The sequence below is a fragment of the Leucoraja erinacea genome, chromosome 10 (assembly GCF_028641065.1).
Source record: "Leucoraja erinacea ecotype New England chromosome 10, Leri_hhj_1, whole genome shotgun sequence".
NCBI classification, from domain to species: Eukaryota; Metazoa; Chordata; class Chondrichthyes; order Rajiformes; family Rajidae; genus Leucoraja; species Leucoraja erinaceus.
Window position 1 is genome coordinate 19,682,389 of NC_073386.1, and position 16,109 is coordinate 19,698,497.

The 16,109-nt window shown below is 43.3% G+C and overlaps 1 protein-coding gene across 2 annotated transcripts in view; it reads left to right on the top strand.

The window, feature by feature from the left end:
* The first annotated feature begins 4,036 nt into the window (after positions 1 to 4,036).
* Positions 4,037 to 16,109, top strand: part of ccdc24 (coiled-coil domain containing 24) — a 40,145-nt gene continuing 28,072 nt past the window's right edge. The window contains exons 1-2 of one of the 2 annotated variants that reach the window (XM_055641641.1): positions 4,037 to 4,168; positions 6,417 to 6,674. In XM_055641641.1, coding sequence (XP_055497616.1) covers positions 6,507 to 6,674 — 168 coding nt within the window. In that variant the 5' untranslated portion in view covers positions 4,037 to 4,168; positions 6,417 to 6,506. The remainder of the gene's footprint in view (positions 4,169 to 6,416; positions 6,675 to 16,109) is intronic. The other variant, XM_055641642.1, reaches the window with a different exon arrangement.

Sequence of the window (16,109 nt, forward strand, 5' to 3'; positions counted from 1 at the left end):
AGTCAGGCAGCAGCTATGGAGGGAAATGGACAGTTGACATTTTGAGTGAGGAAATGTCTTGACTCGAAGGGTCGAGAGTCCATTTACCTCTACAGATGCTGCCCGACCCTCTGGGAGTTCTTCCAGCAGCGTGTTTTACGGTAAAGTTAGCTCTACTTGGTGAGACCAGATGTTTTATCTTCAAAACATAAACAACATTGCTCCATTTAGAAACATACAAAATAGGTGCGGGAGGAGGCCATTTGGCCCTTCGAGCCTGCACCGCCATTCATCATGATCATTGGTTGATCATCCACAATCAGTAACTGTCTTCTCCCCATATCCCTTGATTCCGCTAGCCACCCAAGAGCACCATCTAACTCTCTTTTAAATTTATCCAGCGAATTGGCCTCCACTGCATTCTGTGGCAGATAATTCCACAAATTCACAACTCTCTAGTTGAGAAAGTTATTTTTCATATCGGTTTTAAATGGCCTCCCCTTTATTTTTAGACTGTGGCCCCTGGTTCTGGATTCCCCCATCATTGGGAACATTTTTTCCTGCATCTAGCTTGTCCAGTTCTTTTATAATTTTATACGTTTCTATAAGATTACCTCTCATCCTTTTAAATTCCAGTGAATACAAGCCCAGTCTTACCAATCTTTCCTCATATGACAGTCCCGCCATCCCGGGGATTAACCTCGTGAACCTATGCTGCACTGCCTCAATAGCAAGGATGTCCTTCCTCAAATTAGGAGACCAAAACTGCACACAATATTCCAGATATGATCTCACCAGGGCCCTGTACACCTGCTAGAAGGACCTCTTTACTCCTATACTCAAATCCTCTCATTATGACTGCCAACATGCCATTAGCTTTCTTCACTGCCTAATGTACTTGCAGGTTTACTTTCAGTGACTGTCAAGGACACCCAGGTCTCGTTGCACTTCCCTTTTTCCTAATCTGACACCATTGAGATAATATTCTGCCTCCTTGTCTTGCCGCCAAAGTGGGTAACCTCACATTTATCTACATTATACTGCATCCGCCATGCATCTGCCCACTCCACTCACCACAGCCTCCCATTCTGACAGGGACCAGTTTATTCCCACTCTTTGTTTCCTGTCTGCCAACCAATTCTCTATCCATCCCAATACCTTACCCCTAATACCATGTGCTCTAATTTTGCCCACTAATCTCCTGTGTGGGACCTTATCAAAGGTTTTCTGAAAGTCCAGATACACTACATCCACTGGCTCACCTTCATCCATTTTACTTGTCAAATCCTCAAAGAATTCCAGATTAGTCCAGCAGGATTTCCCCTTCATAAATCCATGCTGACTTGGACCAATCCTTTTACTGCTATCCAAATGCGCTGTTATTACTTCTTTAATAATTGACTCCAGCATCTTCCCCACCACCGATGTCAGGCTAACTGGCCTATAATTCCTCCTTTCTTTAAAAGTAGGATAACATTAGCTTCCCTCCAATCCACAGGAACTGATCCTGAATCTATAGAACATTGGAAAATGATCACCAATGCGTCCACGATTTCAAGAGCCACCTCTTTGAGTACCCTGGGATGCAGACCATCTGGCCCTGGGGATTTATTAACCTTCAGTCCCATCTGTCTACCCAATACTATTTCTCGCCTAATGCAAATTTATTTCAGTTCTTCTGTCTCTCTAGATCCTCTGTCTTCTAGTACATCTGGGAGATTGTTTGTGTCTTCCTTAGTGAAGACAGAACCAAAGTACCTGTTCAACTCTTTGGTGATTTTCTTGTTCCCCATAATAATTTCACCTGGTTCTGCCTTCAAGGGACCCACATTTGTAACTGCTGTTCCAGGTGTGGACACCTATATAATAATAATAATAATAATAATAATAATAATAATAATAATAATAATAATAATAATAATAAATGTTATTGTCATTGCACATAAGTGCAACGAGATTTGGGTTTGCAGCTTCCATCCTATGTCATACTTAAATAACTAATAAAATTTAGATTTAGATACCTCGAGAAACATGGTTTGTAAAAATAACATTACAACAGTAAAATAGTTCAAACAGACTAAAGTGCAGATGTGTCTGTGCGACGTGACCATCTGAGGGAGACAGTCCATGGGGGGTGGGGGGCACTCAGCAGGGCCGAGATTATTGGCGAGACCAAACGCAGGTTCGGCAATTGTTTTGCGGGACACCTCGGCTCACTCCGCCTAGGCCGATTGCTAAACACTAACTCGCCCTCCCATTCCCATACTGACCTTTCTGTTCTGGGCCCCCTCTGCTGTCAGAGTGGAGGAGGCCCAGAGGCCCAATGCAAATTGTAGGAACAGCACCTCATCTTTCATTTGAGCAGCTTAGAACCCAGTATAATTTTTTTTTTTTTTTTTTTTTTTTTTGTTTTGTTTATTTTATTAGAAGTTAATACAGTACAAAACAGTACAGTGGAACCTAATTTTAGGTGCCAACTATGTCATACCGTAATCCATTGTATGTACAACCTCTACTTTTATGTTTTGAGAAGGAAGTAAGCAAGACAAGAAAAAGAAAAACAATAGAAAGAGGAAAAAGAGGAAAAATAGATGGTAGAGAATAGAAAAACGTGAAGTGTGTATATAAAAAAAAGAAAAAGTGGAAAGTAGAACTAGGAGAGAAGGCCCCTTAAAAGAGAAATTTTCAAATCTTTATTCGGAGATGTAGATCTATTCGCGGCATGAACTGAAATCAGTAATCTTTACGGTACCGCTGCATCACATGATTCCAAAAAGTCGATGAAAGGAGACCAACTCCTTAAGAATTGGTCATATTTATCTATTAGTCGGAGTCTCATTTCTTCAAGGCGTGCTATGTCCATCATATTCCTAATCCACATTTTAACAGTTGGTATGGTTGTATTTTTCCAAAATTTAAGTATCAATTTCTTTCCAATTATTAACCCATAATTAAAAAAAACGTTTTGGTCTTTATTTAAATTGATATCTTCTACTATTATTCCAAATATAATCCATTCCGTTTTAGGTTCTATTGTGGACTTGAAAAGCTTTGTAAATATATCAAATATATCGCTCCAAAATTTATTCAACTTTGTACATCCTACAAATGAATGTGTTATATTAGCGTTTTGAAACAAACATTTATCGCATCTGGGAGAGACGTTTGGATAAAATTTATTCAACCTCGTTTTTGAATAATATAGTCTATGTAATAATTTGAATTGATTTTAAATTATGTCTTGCATTAATAGAACAATTATGTGTGTTCATCAGATACTTTTCCCATCTATCCTTCGAGATCGTTATCATTAGCTCATGTTCCCAATCTTCTCTTAGTGCTTCTGTTGAGGGTAACCCAGTATAAATTTGATCTCCCTAACCAAGTAACCCTTGCTTTCCCCCTCACCCCAGTTCTCCGACTAGTTCCACTGTCCTCCTGATTCATTTTCTTGTCACCTTCCCCTCAGCTAACAATGATCCATTCTACATTTCCTTGATCATCATCATCTTCTTTGATTCCTGCTCCCCAGAGATGCTGCCAGTCCCACTGAGTTACTCCCAGCATTTAGTGTTGCTTCTGCTTATTTCTGTCGTTTTCACACCTTATCTCTACATATCACATATCTCTAGTCTCTCTCTCTCCTGACTCTCAGTCTGAAGGGTCTCGACCCGAAATGTCACCCATTCCTTCTCCCCAGAGATGCTCCCTGTCCAGCATGTTGTATTTCTTCTGCTTTTTGATCTGTCGTTTTCACACCTTAACCTTCCACATATCTCTAGTCTCTTTCCAAACTCTTGGTCTGAAGACGGGACTGGACCCGAAATGTCACCCATTCCTTCTCCCAAGAGATGCTGCGTGACCGACTGAGCTTCTCCAGCATTGTTGTGCCTACCTTGACCTTCCGCATACAATTGAGCACTGGTGGCTGTGGTAATGGATGCCACTTGTTGTGCGTGGTGTCTGTCCACAAAGTGCTGGAGCATCTTCGGCTTCAAGAGGGGAGTTCCCGCGAGACCGGCTCCTTGGAGATGAGAGTTTGTGATGGCGGCGGCAAACAACAACAACAACAGCAGCAGCAGCGGCGGCGGTGGCGGCGGCGGCCGCAGAGGTGAAGCTCAGCGCCGGGTAGCCCGATGTCCCGTTCACGGGGCGGCCGAGGAAGCATCACTTGTCAGGGAACCTTTGGGTAAAGAGCCGGGTCCGGGCGGTGAAGCGGTTACTTGGGCCGGCCGGACAATGCCCGGGTAATACCGGGTGGGTTCCCGGTGACCCTGTCTCAGCCAGGCCCCGGGTAACCCGGGTAACACCCAGTGGCCCCTGCAGACCCCGGGTAATAGCGGGCAGGTTATCGGTGACCCTGACCTTGACCTCAGGCAATACTGAGCTGGTGACCCTGACAATCCCGGGTGGGTTCCCGGTGACCCGGGCAACACCAAGCGGGCTCCCCGTGACCCTGACCCAGTCCAATGCCCCAGGCCCCAGGTAATACCGAATGGCCCAGTTCCCCGGGCAATACCGAGGGGGTTAACAGTGACCCTGAGCCTGGTCTCGGACAAAACTGGGTGGGTTCCCGGTGTCCTGGGCAATACCGAATGAGCCAGATCCCGGGTAATACAGAACGGGTTATACCAGGCAATAACGAGCGGGGTGCTGGTGACCCTGGCCCGGGTAATACCAGGCAGGATAACGGTGATCCTGACCCTGGCCTCGGGCAATACCAGGTGGGCTCCTGGTGAATCGGGCAATACCCAGTTGCCCAGGCCCCAGGCAATACCGAGTAACCCAGACAATACTAAGCGGTGGCGTGGGCAATACCGGTGGCCTGGGCAATACCAAGCTGTATTTCTAAAGTCTAAACTGCACCTGAGATCAGGTTTGAACTAGATTCTGGTTGTCCCACTGTGTTACTATCTCCAGCAGTGCTGAATGACACACTTACTCCTTTTGTCTCCATGCGTCAGCCTCTCTTGTAGATTATTGAGAATCCAACTTGTTGTCTTGCACTGCTCTCTGATAAGGTGAGGGCGTATTCTGAATTTGTTCTCCATGATGGATAGAATCAACAGTGTGTGCATCTCTGAACATCTGTCTGGGACCCAGCACATTGATCAATCACAAAGAAAGCTCATCAATGCCTCTACTTCCTCAGAGGTTTCAGAAGTTTTGTCATGTTGCCAAATACTCTGTCGAAACTCTACAGGTGTACGGTAAAGAACATACTGACTGATTATCATGACCTTGTTCAGCAACTCGAATGCCCAAGAATGAAGGATGCTGCAAAGGTTTGAGCGGCGGCTGCACAGAGTCCACACAGATCACTGATCAACCGCTCACACTAGTTCTATGCTATCCCACTTTCCCATCAACACCCAACACACTAGGGGCAATATACAGAGGCCAATTAATCTACACGTCTGAAGAAGGGTTTTGGCCCGAAACGTTGCCTATTTCCTTCGCTCCATAGATGCTGCTGCACCCGCTGAGTTTCTCCACTTTTTTGTGTAACCTAACTTACACATCTGCTGGTTTGTGACGTGGGAGCACCTGGAAGAAACCCACACAGTCTCGGGGAAAATGTGCAAACTACACACAGACAGCACCCAAGGTCAGGATCGAACCAAGGTTCTGGTGCAGTAAGGCAGCGGTTTCATCAGTGGTACCAGGCAGCGGTTCAATGTGCTGCTATAAATGGTTGACATTCACCATTTATCATGGATACTGACCTCCATTCAAATGATCTACAGGAAGTGCTACCTCAAGAAAGAAGCTAACACAAGAATCAATGACTTACATTAGCCTGGACATGCTCTCATCTCATTGTAACCATCAGGAAGAAGGTACAGGAGTCGGAAGTTCAAGAACAGTTTCTTCCCATTGACCTTTAGGCTCTTGAACCACAACCCTAGTCAGGTCTTGACTTGAAACATCACCTACCCATGTTCTCCAGGGATGCTGCCTGACCCACTGAGTTATTCCAGCACTTTGTATCCTTTTGTGTACCATAACCATAGCCATACCTCAGCAGCTAACTTCTATAAACTTTTTGTAGATTACACTATGTTCTTCGGTTAGTACTATTATTGTTTGGTTACCCAGTACAATTATTGTTTTTTATATTTATTCATTTGTTGTGTTGTTGCATCAATGTGCCTCTGAAGAGGATTTCATTGTCCTATCTGGGACACATGACAATAAACACATGACAGTTGCAGCATACAAGAATTGTATTGTTTGGTTTCTGGTGCAAATGTCAATTAAACACTCTTGAGATGATTCTTGATTGACTTTTGACATTCCTTCTATTTTGTCAGTGATATATCCTAAATAAGTGTTTTTAAATTGACTGTTAGCTTTCTTTTGAACACTAGCATTTGCTCAAACATCCTCGGCCACCCATTTTTATATATTCATTTATCTCACTATTTATTTTGCAGGTTCTCCCTGGGTACTAATTGACCAGCATTTATTCAATCATCAACGGGCCAGTCTCCTCGATCTAATGCCTCTGGATTTGGCACACAACTATGAGTCTGAAAAGTGAGGATGAAGACAGAATATTTACTGATAACTACGAACAACCTTTATCACTGTGGAAACTAATCGAGGAATGTGTTCCTCCATGTGAGAGAGATGAAATCAGGGTAATTCTGGGAGAATCGGCAGTGGACCTCACCCTGGATTTACATGGAGAGGCAAGAAATATTATCTCGTTATCCGTGCTATTGTACTTTAGATAACATTATGCCTAAATGATTAAGTATTTCAAATGTAGAATTGCAAAAGTGGGCCATTCATTCTGTTCTGCTTGTGTGTTTACCCCATATGTTTGTTTTTTAATTCCTTATCTTCATTCCTTTAAGGGGCTGTCCCACTGTACGAGCTAATTCAAGAGCTCCCGAGTTTAAAAAAAAATCAAACTCGTGGTAAGCTCGTAGAATGTACCTAGCGGGTACGTCGGAGCTCGGAATGTTTCTTAGCGCCTCGTAACGCTAACGCCAGGTACTAGGGAAACACAGTAAGCCTGGTTAGACTCGTGAAGATTTTTCAACTTGTTCAAATGCCCACGAGAGCCCCGAGTACCTACGAGCGGCTATTACCGTAATTCTCCGAGTTCGAATCAGGGGAAACTCGGGAGAACTCTTGAATTAGCTCGTACAGTGGGACAGCCCCATTACTCTTATTTCAAATAATTTGTAATATTACATATTTGTCATCTTTTAAGCTGGTTCCTCCCAGCTTTCTGACTGAGCGGGGAAAAAAAGTCTTCCCTTTCACAATATGATCTTAAATATGGTTTTAAACCCATGACCTAGAGCAAAGGAATTATCTTTATTTTGTTTAGAATCCAGCCATTGGATATTGTCCAGCTTATTTTTTCTTTACTCGGAAAGTAACAAAACTATAATTCAAAAGCATTTTATAGTTTGGTTTGTTATATTTAAAAGTATGGAATTAGAAACATCATGCCTGTTTTTAAAAAAATGTCAAAATATGATAATTTGTTGAAATAATTACTTGGATATTAGGTTGATTAGGGAATGTGCGGTTTAACTGGATCTGAAAGAATCAAAAAGGACAAGTAACAGGCAGAAAAATGACAGTTGAATCCGCGCGTTTATCAGTAGTAATGAACCGTTCTAACTGAATAACTAAACAATTCATAAAAAATGACTAAATATCCTAATAAAATAGCTGTGTAATATTTGGAATGTGCAATAATTTTAATCCCATTGACTGATGTTTCAACCAGACTTGATTCAAATATAATTTATCCAGATGGAGATCAACAACTATATAATGGAAATTGTATGAGTAGAGCTAATAGGACTTGATGTTTCAATCCCTGTAATAAGTTGGCACTCTTGATATTGGCAGTGGGATTGGAGTGGTGAAAGGTAGGGTAAGTATGTCATTGGGGTCATCAGGTGGGCATCCTCCTTCTCTGACTTTTCATTGATAAGCCCACAACATCTCCAGAGGGCTCAACAGTGATACATGGGGTCCCAGGTACACCCCCGCTCCGTTCCATACCCTCCTGTCTTCATCTTGCAGCCCAATCGTTGTCTTTCAATCCAAAGCCAATTGCTGCTTTTTTCTGCCGAATTTGACAGTGACTTGATTGCATGTTGGAAGGAGCGACCCCTCGCCCCCATTTTCTTCAATAGACTGGTTGTAGATGTAGAAACAAACCCCCTGCATCCCACTTCTACAGGGAACATCTTGGTCTTATAACCATTCTAGGCAGCTTCAGCTGTAAGTTCAGAGTACTTGGTCTTTTTCCTCTCATAAGTATCAAGTATCAAGTATATCTTTATTGTCATTTTCCTGAGTACTCACACACCCAGAGGAAACAAAAAAACGTTGCTCAACCGGTGTCCATTCAGTGTGCAGTAAAAAATAGAAATAAAAATACATATATCATGAACAAATTAAACACTCTACTCTCTACTAAACATCAACAGGCGTTCCGACAGTGGCTCTGCTGCAGTGTGTCCAGGTTGATACTTTGGCAGGGGACAAAGTCCATTTATCAGTCTTATAGCCTGCGGGAAGAAGCTGAGGAGCTGGTTTTGCAGCTAATGCTCCTGTACCTCTTCCCAGATGGCAGGATGGAGAATATGTGATGCGATGGGTGGTAGGGGTCTTTGATGATGGAGATGGCTCTGCTGATAAATCTCTTCCTGTATATGTCCAGCAGGAAAGGGAGTGGAGCACCAATAATCCTGCTGGCGGTCTTCACAATCCTGTCTAGTTGGTGCCGTTCGTACGCCTTGCAGCTCCCGAACCAGGAAGTGATGCCGTAGGTTAATGTGCTCTTGAATGTACCCCTATAAAAAGTTCGTAGGTGTGTAGTGGGGAGACCTGCTTTCCATAGTCTTCGGAGAGGGTGTAGTCGCTGCTGGGCTCTCTTGACCAGTGCTGTGGTGTTGGTCGTGTACGTCAGGTCATCTGACAGGTGGAGTCCTAGGAACTTCACGCTGCTGACCCTTTCCACATCAGCTCCATCGATGTGCAGAGGTGTTTTCCCGCCCTCCTGAAGTCAACCACCATCTCCTTAGTTTTTCCCACGTTGAGAATGAGGTTGTGGGATTTGCACCATCCTGTGAGCAGCTCCACCTCCATCCTGTACGCCGACTCATCATTGTTTCTTCAGCACCATCTTCCCATGGTACTGACAATTCCACAACGTATGCCAACTTGGCTGGTTGGAGTGTTGTAGCCAGAAAGTCCACGTCCATTTTCAAATCGCGAGCAAGCTGCAGAATGCTTGCATCCTTTAATGTTATCTGGTGCTCTGGAGTTTGGCCTGCTGGTACAAATGTTGTGAAGTGGACATTTCCTGCTGATGTTTCCGAGGAAGCAGATGTTTCGTGGTCGTTCCCCTCTGTTCCAGGATTGATGCCAGTAAACATAGAAACATAGAAATTAGGTGCAGGAGTAGGCCATTCGGCCCTTCGAGCCTGCACCGCCATTCAATATGATCATGGCTGATCATCCAACTCAGTATCCCGTACCTGCCTTCTCTCCATACCCTCTGATCCCCTTAGCCACAAGGGCCACATCTAACTCCCTCTTAAATATAGCCAATGAACTGGCCTCAACTACCCTCTGTGGCAGAGAGTTCCAGAGATTCCAGTAGTCTGAGAACTTGGTTATGCTGCCCAGTGTATAGGCAAGGCTCGTAGTGTATCCTGTTAAAATGTGCCTTAGTGATGCAGGTGCTTGGCAAAGGGAGCAAGCGGGGTTTTCTCCGAACCGCTGCTTCAGGTTCTGGGATAAGGGTAGAATGTCATAAGTGGCTCTGGTGATAAAACTTAGCTGAGATCCCTCCATTTGCCAGATGTCACGCCAGCTGAGTTTCCTCATTTCAAGGCTCTCCCAGTTAGTCCATTGGCCCTGCTTGGCCATTGAGACGGCCTTGGGGTGTCGATCTGCCTCCTCCTGTTTTCTCACCTCCTCCACCACGAGCCGTCTCTTCTGCACTGTTGTTGCCTTGTGCCATTGAGGAGCTTTGGGGGCAATCCGGAGCCTGGCTCTCCCGTGTTGGACTTGGCCAACCACATCCCTGATATGAAGAGCAGACTTAGCACTCTGAATGGCTTCAGATGGGGTCCACTTCCTCCCCGTTATCACACGGGGGGGCCGCTGTTCGGATAACAGTATCTTCAGATTCAGTGAGGGTCATGACCAACCTTGCTTTAGTGCATTTGAACCCTTCCACAAGACCTGCAATGGGTAATTCCAATTTTCCACTCCGTACAATCCGACAGGACTTAAGCATTGTGGAAGTCCAAGCCACTGTTTCACATGTGTGCTGATCATTCTTTCCAGCTTTTCCACTTTGTTTTTGGGGATTTCATACACAGTTAAAGGCCACATGAGTCATGGTAGTATGCCAAACTGGAGGCACCACAGCTAGAGTTTAATGGTAGCAAGGTCTTGTTGTGCGTGATGGTATCCTTTTTGAGTTGTTCAAACTGCTCCGTGTCCTTGAGCTTTGCATCATACCACCGGCCCAAGCTCTTCACTGTCATTTCTGAAACAGTTGGAACAGGTATTCCGTTAATATGTAATCTTTGATCCCTGACTTAACCTTTGAAAATTGAGATGCTTCTGCACTTGCTGGGTTTAATCTTCATCCTTGCCCATGTGATGTTTTGATAAAGTTTTTCCAGAAGTCTCAGTGTAGGGGACAGTTGTTGTTAGTGTTGTTATATCGTCCATATAGGCTCGTATAGATGGTAACCGCTGACCACACTGTAGCCGTTTCCCTCCCACAACCCATTTTGATGCTCTGATAATGTGCTCCATTGCCATAGTGAAGGTCAATGAGGAGATGGTGCACCCCGCCATGATGCCTACTTCCAGTGGTTGCCAAGCTGTGGCGAAGTCTGATGTTGTGAGACAAAATTGGAGATCCTGGAGGTTGTTTTTTACCAGAGTTGTTATGGTTGCAGGCACCTGAAAGAATTCAAAAGCAGTCCACAGTAGTGAATGAGGAACTGATCCATAGGCGTTGGCCAGATTGAGGAACAAAAACATGCAGATTATTTCGTTCTTTCTTAGCAGTCTGGATTTGATGCCCTATGATACTGGTATGTTTAAGGCATCCGGAGAAGCCTGCTATGCCAGCCTTTTGGATTGACATATCAATGAAATGGTTTTGTTTCAGATACTTTGTAAGTCTTTTCGCCAACACCCTGAAAAAGATCTTGCCTTCTATGTTAAGAAGGTTTATTTGCCGAAACTGTTTGATTGTGGACAATTTTGTTTTCTTTTGGGATCAGCACTCCCCCTGCTCTTCGCCAGGCTTTGGGGATAACTTGCTTTTCCCACGCAACCCTCATGTTCCTCCAGAGGAATTTCAGAACATCCGGGGCATTCTTGTAGATACAGTACGGAACACCATTCGGGCCTGGTGCAGAGGCCATTCTTGCCTTCTTCACCACCTCTTTCACCTCACTCAGCTTGGGAGGGCTGATGTCAAATTGATGTTATGGGGGTGAGATTGGTGGGATGTCAGCAGGGACAAGTATCGGTTCATCTTTTAGCTCGTCAGTGTGGATGGTTCTGATGTGTCCTTCAACCTCCTTTTTTTTTTACGCTTTCAGGGATCCGCTTTTCTCTTTTGTGAAAATGCCTTTCACAAACTTAAAGGGATCTTTGTAGAAGTCTGTTCTTGCATATTTTTTCTTTTTGCGTTGTTTCCTTAAATTCTGCGCAGCTTCAAGAGCCTCTGTTTTAGGTCCCCTTGAAGGAGTTTGATGCCATCCCTTTCTTCTGCTGTTGCTTTTTTCCACAACTTCCTCAGGCCTCTTCTTTCTTTAACAAGTCGTTGGATTTTCTGGAGACGACGGGACTTGGGGGGGAAGGAGGCCTATCTTTCCCGCTGAGTTCCAATGATGGAAGTTTGCAGTCATGTTAACTTCTATGAATACTGTTATCTTTATCTACAAAGCATGATGGGAAAAGAATCTTTATCTCTACAAAGCATGATGGGAAAAGAACCCAAATGATGATTATTTTGCATGAGTAACAGGTTGTCATGAGAAGAGAAATACAACACTACAAAGCGTTCTCCAGTATTTGATCAGAGACTAATGAATTGAGAATTGTTTTGCGAGACTATTTGTCGTAATTAAACTGTGAAATACAGACTGAAAGTAGGCCACCGTGTGATTTAATAAAGCAAAGTAGCTTTATTTAAGTTCATTAATTTCATTTGGGAGTTGGCTATCTTTAATAAACTATAAAACCAAAACAGCAGCCATCTAGTGGCCATGAGTCCCCTATGAAACATTTCCCTTGCCACACCAAGGCCTCAACAGTGTGCAGAGGTGTTAGTTGTTATTATGGTATAAAGAGATGAGGGCGAGGGTAGAATGTCATAAGTAGCTCTGGTGATAAAACTTAGCTGAGATCCCTCCATTTTCCAGATGTCACACCAGCTGAGTTTCCTCGTTTCTAGGCTCTCCCAATTAGTCCATTGGCCCTGCTTGTGAAAAAGTTACTTTTATAACAACTAAACAGGTTCGCTTCTTAATAAACAGACAACACACAAACTGTTTGGTAGACCAGTTCAAAACGTTATTTATTATTGGCCGATGGAAGGGAGGGAGAACTCCAGTCAAATGACCAATGTAGACGCTTCACTGCACATCCACAGACATTAGTCAGTCCACTATAAGTTTCTACAGAACAACATCGAATTTTGTCACATGGTGCATTATTGGCTATTTGTTTATGACATTTTTTCAAATACATCAAAAAGTCACCTGTGGTTCCTCTCTCGCACATTCCCCTCAGACATTAGTCATGGTCCAGAGGTACAGAAAACATATTCCAATACATCAAAGAGATTAGCTACTACACACCGAACCTGAGGCATCACATCAAAGGAAGCATTTTGCCACATGGTACATAGAAACATATAGAAATTAAAAACATTTGGCCCTATTTGGTTTATCATCCAACTCAGTACACCTGCTTACTCCATACCCTTGATCCCCTTGGCCAAATACATCAAAAAGATCAAGCTGGCCTTCTGTGGTTCCTCTCTCGGAAAAAAGTTCACCTCTCGGTTTTAAAGGATTTCCTCATAAACATAGGACACTTGGTGCCAGGCATTTTACATCAAAGAGATCAATCTAGCTCCTTCTCTGCTTCCTCTCTCATCAATTCGTCCCTCATAAACATAGGACACTTGGTTTACGACATCTTACTTTTCCAATACATCAAATGAGATCTAGCTGCTCTCAGTAGAACCTCCCTGCGTCACCTCTTAGGCCTGCTGCAGCACAATGACTGTGTACCAGTATCTCGCTGCATTCCCCCTCACAATCGGCCACCGCAGACCTTTCCCGGCAAAAAATGGATAACCTCACATTTATCCAGACTAAACTATCTGCCAAGATTTGCCCAAGCTAGCCCAGAACCTTGCAGTCTCCTTTTACACCTATCCCCCCCAGCTTAGTGTCATCCGCATTTGGAGATATTGCCTTCAATTCCCTCATCCAGATTCATTAATTATATCAAATAGCTGGGGTCCCATTACTGAGACTTGCGGTACCCCCCTAGTCACTGCCTGCCATTGTGAAAAGGACCCGTTTACTCCTACTCTTTGCTTCCTGTTTGCCAGCCAGTTCTCTATCCACATCAATACTGAACCCCCAATGTATTAATTCAGCTTTATCACTTGGCCATTGAGACGGCCTTGGCGTGTCGATCTGCCTCCTCCTGTTTTATCATCTCCTCCATCACGAGCCGTCTCTTCCGCACTGATGTTGCCTTGAGCCATTGAGGAGCTTTGGGGGCGAGCCGGAGCCTGGCTAAACTATAAAACCAAAACAGCAGCCATCTAGTGGCCATGAGGTGTTAGTTGTTATTATGGTATAAAGAGATGAGAAGCCATGTTAAAAATATTAATACCTACATGGAAAAATTTGGTAGGTAGATAAAAATGCTGGAGAAACTCAGCGGGTGAGGCAGCATCTATGGAGAGAAGGAATAGGCGACATTTTGGGTCAAGACCCTTCTTCAGGGTGATGAGACTCACATAGGGGCACTGTCAGGAGCAACTTCATGCAACAAACAAATGCAAGAGGAATTCAGTAGGTCAAGTAACATCATGTTGGGGGGAGAAAGTAATGGTCAACGTTTCAAGTTGAAACCCTGCATCAGGACTCGTGCGGGGTCTCAATCTGAAATGTTGACCATTGCTGATGCAGGGTTTTGATCTGAAATCCCAACCATTTCTTTCCTTTCACAGATGCTGTTCGATCCACTGCGTTCCTCCAGCCGTTTCTTTGTGCTCCAGGTTCCAGCATTCACAGTCTCTTGTATCCCCAGGAACAATTTAATGCCCCCCTGTGTCTCATTGAGATTTGGAGAGTCCCAACATTCTGAAAGACGGGTATAAAAACATAGAAGACAATCATCGACTACCTTGGCAGTGAACTCCAGAGGCCAACAGTTGATAATAAGGAAGAAGAGGAATCTCTGGCGTGAGATACAATCACCAGTCAGAAACTCTTCAGTACCGAGCCTGGCCAGCTTGGAAACTTGGCTAGTAATAGTTAACCCGTAACACATAGAAACATAGAAAATAGGTGCAGGAGGAGGCCATTTGACCCTTCGAGCAAGCACGGCCGTTAATTGTAATCATGGCTGATCATCCACAATCGGGAACCCGTGCCTGACTTCTCCCCATATCCCTTGATTCCGCTAGACCCTAGAGCTCTTTCTAACTCTCTTAAATTCATCCTGTGAATTGGCCTCTACTGCTTTCTGGGGCAGAGAATTCCACAAATTCACAACTGTATGTGAAAAAGTTTTTTCTCACGTTTTAAATGGCCTCCCCTTTATTTTAGACTGTGGCCCCTGATTCTGGACTCCCCCGGCATTGGGACCATTTTTCCTGCATCTGGTTTGTCCAGTCCTTTTATAATTTTATAAGTTTCTATAAGATCCCTTCTCATCTTTCTAAATTCCAGTGAATACAAGCTCAGTCTTTCCTCATATGACAGTCCCGCCATCCCGGGGATTAACCTCGTGAACCTATGCTGCACTGCCTCAATAGCAAGGATGTCCTTCCTCAAATTAGGAGTCCAAAACTGCACACAATACTCCAGATGTGGTCTCACCAGGGCCCTGTACAACTGCAGAAGGACCTCTTTTCTCCAATACTAAAATCCTATACTCAAATCCTCCAAATGTGATGGGGTAGCTTCGAGATCTGTTTAAACAGCATAAACCAAGCGTATTTAGTGCCTCATTTTCTTCCGTTGACCAAATGTCTGCATTTTATAGTCTATTTAAACTATACTAGAGTTTAAATAGACTATAAAATGCAGACATACTAAAGTGCAAAACTAAAGGATAATGGAGTACATGACAAAAAATATTAGTAAGTGTAATACAATCTGGTTGACAATGAACATGTCATAGTCTCTGTGAACATTAAAAGTGTAATCTGAATGGAAAATGTTCTCATGTATAAGGAATGATATTATCTATAAAGCTTGAATGAGATTCCTGCCTTGGAATGGATGCAATTATTTTTCCATTTTTGTCATTGGATAGTCTGCGAGATTTAGTTCTGGGATTTTACTTGATGTTTGTCTAACCTTTTACCACTTGGATATTTTTAACTTGGCTGTCTTTATTATGTTGGGATTCCAGATGTGAGGCTTTCTGTAAATTGACTACTTTTCAAAATATTAAACATATTACTTTAAAATAGCTTTGCAATTTATTTGACAGTATTGGAGATAATTTAAACTGTGACCACATTTACAGATGAGCATAACAATCCTCCAAAACACTGAAAATCTGAAATACGACCAGAACATGCTGAAAACACTCAGTATATCAGGCAGCATATGGGGGACGAAGAAAAAAACCCTTGATCATAACTGAAAAAGTGTGATGCCAAAGTCACAAAAGACTAGCAATGTTACAACATTTTTGAGATTTAAAAAATCAAGTCTGCAATTTATCCCATCAGATAAAGCATAACAATAAGTTTAATTTGACACCTAATTCACTTTCATATCTCAAGTAATAAAAAGGTTATGGCCATTTTCATACTCGGAAATTAGCATCTTGTTCCCTATTGATTTTCTATG